The sequence below is a fragment of the Mastomys coucha genome, unplaced genomic scaffold (assembly GCF_008632895.1).
Source record: "Mastomys coucha isolate ucsf_1 unplaced genomic scaffold, UCSF_Mcou_1 pScaffold15, whole genome shotgun sequence".
NCBI classification, from domain to species: Eukaryota; Metazoa; Chordata; class Mammalia; order Rodentia; family Muridae; genus Mastomys; species Mastomys coucha.
In genome coordinates, this window is record NW_022196897.1 from 132228679 (window position 1) to 132235848 (window position 7170).

General features: G+C 40.4%; 1 protein-coding gene across 5 annotated transcripts in view; it reads left to right on the forward strand.

Moving 5' to 3' along the window:
* The window catches only part of Kiz (kizuna centrosomal protein), a 105917-nt gene that overhangs the window by 80414 nt on the left and 18333 nt on the right, over window positions 1–7170 (forward strand). For 3 of the 5 annotated variants that reach the window (XM_031372142.1, XM_031372143.1, XM_031372145.1), the window contains one exon: window positions 6330–6395. In XM_031372142.1, coding sequence (XP_031228002.1) covers window positions 6330–6395 — 66 coding nt within the window. Of the gene's footprint in view, window positions 1–6295; window positions 6396–7170 lie in introns of those variants that run through there. The other 2 variants (XR_004118932.1, XM_031372144.1) reach the window with 2 other exon arrangements.

The window sequence follows — 7170 nt, forward strand, 5'->3', positions numbered from 1 at the left end:
CCCGTTACAGAGTGCAGCCTCACTGCAGATCAGTTCCCGTTACAGAGTGCAGCCTCACTGCAGATCAGAAATTCAGAGTTAGTGAGGGTTGGGTCCAGTGACTTCTCAAAGTAGACAGAGAATGCACTCAACTTCTGCATGCAAGCTGGTAAACAGCTGTGCCCACTGAGCTTCTCATCTGGATTTTAAGTATTCAGTCTGTAAGCAACCCCCATCATGCAGCCTTTCAGTGCTTGTAGCCATGGGAGGATGAGAGTTAGCCAGGGTAAGGGACTAGATGACAAACTATAGGTGTTCCTAATTTTACTTTTTTCTTAACTTAAAATTGAACTTAAAAATTATATTTTAAAAAATGCACAAGATAGGGAGTTTGTTTGTGCCTCAGGTACGAATACCTGTCTGGCAATTTAAAATTCTCACTAATCATGCTTCATCCGTCAAGACCTATTAAGACTTATGCACATGTATTAGGTGTGTTTATAGGTGGAATTCAAATTATATCATAACAATTTTTTTGGCTTGGAATATCAGCAAGCAGCAATTAGTATTCTGAACAGAACCTTATTTGTTATACATCTAAATTTACTAGATCCTTATTTTGTAAAGTGGTATGCTGCTTCATTATAAATTCAAAGGTCTGACTTTAAATATTTATACACATAAACACACCATTGCTGAGATACTGAGACATGCATCTGCACATGAGGTTGTTTTATTCTTGTTTATAAGCAAAAGACAATGGCTTGCTTTATGGTAATATAATTCATGACATGATGATTAGTTTTTAAACTCAAGTTTCTATAATGAACTCTTATTTTGAAAATGGAGTTTACAACAGAACAGTTATTATGTATGTATAATATTTCATTCCTGTATACAAATATTTTCTTTACTTTTAAACATTTTTCCCAATAATGCTCATTCTGTTTTGATTTGTCATTTTGAGGAAGTGCTGATAGGGTTCCCTCTGAAGTTTGTTTGTTTGTTTGTTTTTGTTGTTGTTGTTAAAAGAAGAAATATAGAAGATCCCTATGCTGCAGCTGTCCACCAAGTCATTTGGCTGTCTCTCTTTCTTATATTTACTTTTGAGTGCCGAAGTATTTAATGGCCTCTGAATGCATTTCAGTTAGGACTGTAAGCCGGTGATCACACAGGGTCATCTGTAAACTTGTTTAAAATAGGTGGTAATTCTAACACCCCACCCTCCATCTATCAATAATTGGCAGAGAATAGTATACCTTAGCATTCTAAAGCACTGGCCATTAAAAAATAGCACAGGAGAGTCAGGCCTGGTGGTGGTGCACTCCTTTAATCACAGCACTCAAAAGACAGAGGCAAGCAGATCTCAGAGTTGGAGGCCAGTCTGGTGAACAGAGCAAGTTCCAGGACAGCCACGGCGACACAGAGAAACCCTGTCTCTAAACAAACAAGCAAACATAGCATGGAAAGCTTAAGATATTTTTACTACAGCATCACTGTTCTGTCCTCGCCACCCAGGCCCTTAACCTTCTAAGCACCCTGGAGCCTCCCATGAAACACCTTGCAGTACTTTCATCTGAGGCGTAGTAACTGAAGGGCTCTTGACACAAGAACTGGAGAGCTACAGCCTGATCAGTAAGGTCCCAGGAGCTAGCCTGCAGTTCATCACTAAGTCCACCTTGTAGACTTCCTGGAATATCCAAACATATTCAGAATACTTCAAGACTTTCTTATGATGAGTTAAAAATCTCTGGAGTCAAGTCATTAGCTGTGTTCTCAAGTGACAATTTCTTGAAAGAGCTAGCTCAGCAGTACTGCTGGAGGTGCCATCACCAAGGAATCACAGCGTCACTGTCCTCATTCACCTTGTGACTCGGGTAGAAAGTGATAGGGTAACACACTGAAGGCAGCTAGATATCCTCTGGAGGCTACGGATGACTGTGCAGCAGGCTTTTCCTGATATGCTGTCTCGGAAATGTTGATGGACAGTGCAGCATTATCCAAAGTGCACCCTGTGTAGAAAATACTTGGGGAAATAACATTTTGAGACCAAACCCTGGGTGGTCTTTTGTTTTCTGCAGTGTACATGTTATACAGGATCATGTTGAAAGCTCTCAGAAGAATTTGAAGGAAACTGAAAATTGTGAGCTGCTATTTCACAATGTCTCATATAGCTGAAACTGAAGTCCTTCTTTGTTTGTTGAGGCAGGGATTTTCTTTGTAGCCCTGGATGTCCTAGAACTCGATGTGTAGACTAGGCTGGATGAAGTCCTTCTTAATGGCCAACAACCATTTTTTTTTTTTTTTTTTTTTTTTGTGAAACATGGTATGGAATACACACATAGAGTCATATATGGGACCTTTAAAAAAAAAAAAACAGGTTCAGTTGGGATATCAGCTTTCTCTTAACCTCTGAACCATCTCTCTAACCCCTATATCAGCTTTCTCAATACATTAAAATTAGCCTTGTTGTTGCCCAACATCCCATTTTAGCAGGGAAACCTCCCTAGTAGATGAAACTGCTTTCCAATAAGACTCGGGGCAACTCTAATCAAATCACATTGGAGTGGTAAGATTGAGAGTTAGTGATAAAACTCTCCCTTGGGTTGACCAGAAGGTTATAATAACGTTGGTGTCCAGAATGCTCTCCAATGTGACTCTTTCTCTGTGTACCTGTTTGCCTTGCATTCATTTTAGAAGGACATAGGAAAGCAAGAGAGCAAGGTAAAATCTAGGGCAGGTTCCAGGTTGGTGGAAGGCTCTGTTACATTGTGCTTAGAATAAGAGTCTTGAGGACTCTTATTAACATGAGGAGGGAAATTAGCTCTCTCTGTATATTTGAGAAGCAAATGCAAATGCAGATCATTTACTGTACATAACAGTGGGGTGTAGATCTGTAACAAGGGCACTTTCTAGCTCTTTATTTAATAAAACAAAGCGAAGAGGTTTCTAGGTATGAGATTCTGGACTGAGACCCTGAACCACAGCAAGGCCCGTAGAAGGAATGTTTATAGAATATGTCACTCATGCTGAGGCTGTGACTCTCGCTGTACACTAAAGGAGTCAGTGAACAGCATTCTAATGTCTTCACTTCCCCTTCTTACTTGTTTACATCCTCTCAAACTTAAGCCGCCTTAGCAGAGAAGTTCATCCTTAAAGATTCATTATCCCTTCATAGGCATTTGCTTCGTTAGGCATCATAGAAAAAGTGTTTTCTCCACCAAGATTTATATGGACTGTCCCTTGTACAACACACATTCCCTAGTCAACAAAATCAAGTATTCAGACTAGCCTACTATTAACAGTAGGCTAGTAGTATAAAAACAGCCTTTTTATTTGTCTAGTGTTCTTACTAAAGAATCCAGATAAAACAAAGATTAATGTTATACCTATAAATGTGTTTCTGTATATGATAGGTAATACACCATTTATATGTTTAATATATTTAGCCCATTACTTGAACTGAATCTTGGGATACCAAGGACAGAAAAGACTGCCCCTGCCTCAATCATTTCTAACTTTCATAATAATCCATTAGGATTCAATTTGAGTAACTCATCCTGCTGGTCAAATAGAAACTTAGAACGGTTGGGACTAGCTCGGTGGATGTAGAATCCAATTTAAACTTGAGGATTCAATGTTTCCATCCCTCCACCCTGACTCTTGTTTTAGTAGCAGAAAGGCAGCTGTATCGGAGCATCTGGGTCAAGTAGACCTCAGTGTATATCGTGGCAACAGATGAGTTTACAAGGATGTTCTGGGGAGCAGTGATGAGCAGCCATACGTTTCTTTTCTCTTTGGTTACACCTAGAGAAGTGAACAGCTTGCAAAAAAAAAAGAGACCTGCTTTTTATAAAGTGGAACAGGCCTGAGCACAGCTGGACCTCAGAAACCATGTGAAGGATGCAGAATGGTCTGGTCAGTTTCCCTGGAAACATGCAAGCAAGGAAGAAAGTAAAGCCTAGGAAGGGAGAACATATTCCTCTGAAGTACGCACATCCACAGTGATGGCATTTTTATTTGCATTCACACCAATGTCCCTTACAGTACCAAGCTTTCATTTAAGCAAATGGTATAACTTACATTAAATCATAAAACCCCAGCACCTTACATATGTGCCATACAGTGAACCCTTAATTTGTCAAACAAATGAATAAAAGTGGGGAATTAAGGAGTTTCCTTAAATGCTTGTTGATTCATGCCAGAACAGTATCTCTTTCAGTCACTCACTCCACCACCACTTTTCCCACCCCACGTGCCCATCCTGGCAAAACTCATCTCCTTAAGCTGCATGTGAAAAGGGCTGTCGGCTTTTATCTCAAGAGGATTAAGCCTCTAAGAATGTCCATTCAGCCTCTCATTCTTTTAACACCAATTCTGATGGTCAAGCTGTGTTAAAAGTGTTGCTTCGCTGTGCCCTTCCTCCTCAGTATTCTTTGGCCAGCTGAAATACTCTGCGTTGTCGTCACACTGAAGCATCTGTGGGGATGCAGTACAGGGCAGCAGCTACTTGCCGGGTGCTGCGTCTGTTCCCGGTTCTGGCACCACCTCCCCAAACGTTACAGCTTCTGTTTTATACCAAGCTGAAAGGCAGCTCAAAAGATACAATGGCCAGGTTGTCACTGGTGACTGGATTTACCCCAGGAGGGAAGAATGCAGTGACAAGTTTGGGCCACCCAAGTGTAATGGCATATAACCTCCAGGACGGCAGTTCACTAAAAATCCTTTTGTCTTGCCTTGTCCCAGAAGTGCTTTACCCAGAAGAATGAGCAGAGACATGTTATCTGCTGTGCAGGTCAGAGAACTTCCAACAAATGTGAAACCAGGACATCATTTGTTATATTGTTGTCCATGGTGGTCAGCACCTCTGCCTCTAGGCATGAGCCAGCCTGCCTGTACCACTGCCTCTCTGCCACTGAGCCTATTGCCTGCCGCTTCAGGTAGGGGGCAGAGGCTCTTAACACAGATGCGATGGAATAAGAAGACCTTTCTGAGGAGGGCTGTTGCTTTGTGTCCTGCATTTGAGGACATGAACTCCTAATTGAGGAGAGATTCTCTCAGTGAATGCGCAGTAAAATTCCATGTGGGCTTTTTGTGCTGTGCTACATCAGAACTGACCAGCATAGGTTCCTGGCATTGGCATTTTATTACACATCCAAGTCAGTTTCTAGGTTGAGAATTGTGGAGAAGGAGTCTCAAAGCTGGGAGAGGCTCTGTGAGTCAGTTTGTAAGAGGACCTTTATTTTACACAGGGAATTCAAGAGGTGAGGATTTAGACAGTTTTGAAAAAATCGGGAGTCAGGGAGAGCATTGTTTTTCTCCAGCTGCTCCGATGGTGCCATAAGCTTACTGGCTGCAGTGCCCCGAATTTGTAGGCCCAGACCCTCAACAGGCTGCAGCAGAAGCAGCATTGGTGTTAATGGGAAGCTCCCTTGAGCAACAAAATTCCAAAAATGAAAACAAAAATGATAGACTTATTCTGTCACAGTTCAGGATGCAAAAAAACAAGGTACTATCAGCCTGAGTTCCAGGGAAGATTTCTTCCCAGTGGTTCTGGTTTGTGATGGCATCTCCAAAGTGTGTGTTTGCCTCCTTGCTGTGTCTGTGTCTGCTGCTCCTATGGAATGGACACACCTGTCTTGGGGCTTAGGGACAGTGAAAGTGCAAGGCAATCTCATCTTGCCTTCCTGAACTAATGTGCCTACAATAACCTATTACCAAATAAGATCATATTCTGAGGTTTTAGTGAATTTGAATTTGGAGGTGAGAAGGGTTTTCTTGATACTTTATATTGCTAGCATTTGGGTCACCTCATATCCATTATTCCTGGCCATTCTATAAGTAAGAAAGATATGTCAATATTTCTGATTCCTCCCAACATAAAAATTATTGAGTACCAATTGCTAAAAATGTTTTTACAAAACTGTTTAGAATAAGAGTGTGGCTCAGTGGTAGAGCTCCTGCTTAGCTTGCATGAGCCCATGGAAAATAATGAAAAGCGCCAGACTATACCATTAAATCCAGCTTTTAACAGAGGTCCCTCAAGTTTTTTAAAAGTTAAATGTTTCCTGAGTCTGAGAACTGAAAGTTAATCTCCTAAGAGGAAACAGTGGTAAGCAGCCAGCAGTACAGCTGTTAGACCTAATGGCTTGGTATTTCCATATTCTACATACATCTTCCACATACTTTACATAGTACTTTTAACACATTGGATAATATAAATGCTATATGTGTGTGTCATTTAGGATGTAATGATGAGAAAAAAAGTTTGTATATACCCAATACTAACATTTTTCCCCAAATATTTTTAATTCATGTTTGGTTTTGGATCGGTGGACGTGGAACTGAAGGACACAGAGAGGCGGATCTAGTGCCCTCAGAACTGTTTCAGTTCAGCTTGGGAGCAGCCATGAAAGGTCAGTTACAAGCCTCGAACTGATACTCAGGTTTAATTGTTGAGTTGATCCACAGAGATTAAAACTAGAATGTAAATGCCTTATCTGACACTGCCCCAGGCAGCCCCTATGAATTAGGAGTCTTCCTTGTGTTTTAGTAGCACTCATGGAGAAAGCAGATAGAAAAACCTCACAGTGGATCTACTGACCCAAGGCTCCTTCCTGGTGGACAAGTTTAGCACTGGAAGTCCAGATGTGAAGGTTCCCCTGTGTAGACTATACTGAATCTGCCCAAGGTCAGGGACATGTGGCCTTTTTTGTCTGAAATCTTAAATATACAAACATTTGCTATTATATTTTCCAAATTGTAAAGATGCCCATATTCAATTTTTTTTCATTTTATTAGATAACTAACTTATGAGCTTAAAGTGATAACATGTGTCTTTTGAATTAATTTTAGAAATATCATTTTGCTTTTAATGTTATTTTTGCAAAAGTAACTGAGTTTGTTTCATCATCAGTGTATCTAGTATAATATGAGAAAACCATTTTAACATGTATAAAAATACATGAAAAGTAATAAATAGAACCATAGCATTCTTTCTACTGAGAGCATTTTTCAATTTTAATTTTAGAATTTCTGCCCACTTCATATAGGAACAGTACTTCAGCATCCTTAGCTGAGCGCCCCGGTTCTTTATGGGTTCAAGGTCTGGTTCCCTTGCTGCTGTGATAGTATTGTCTGTGTCTCCCTTTGTTATTCCTTTCCAGACCCAACTCTTTTTTTTTTTTTTTT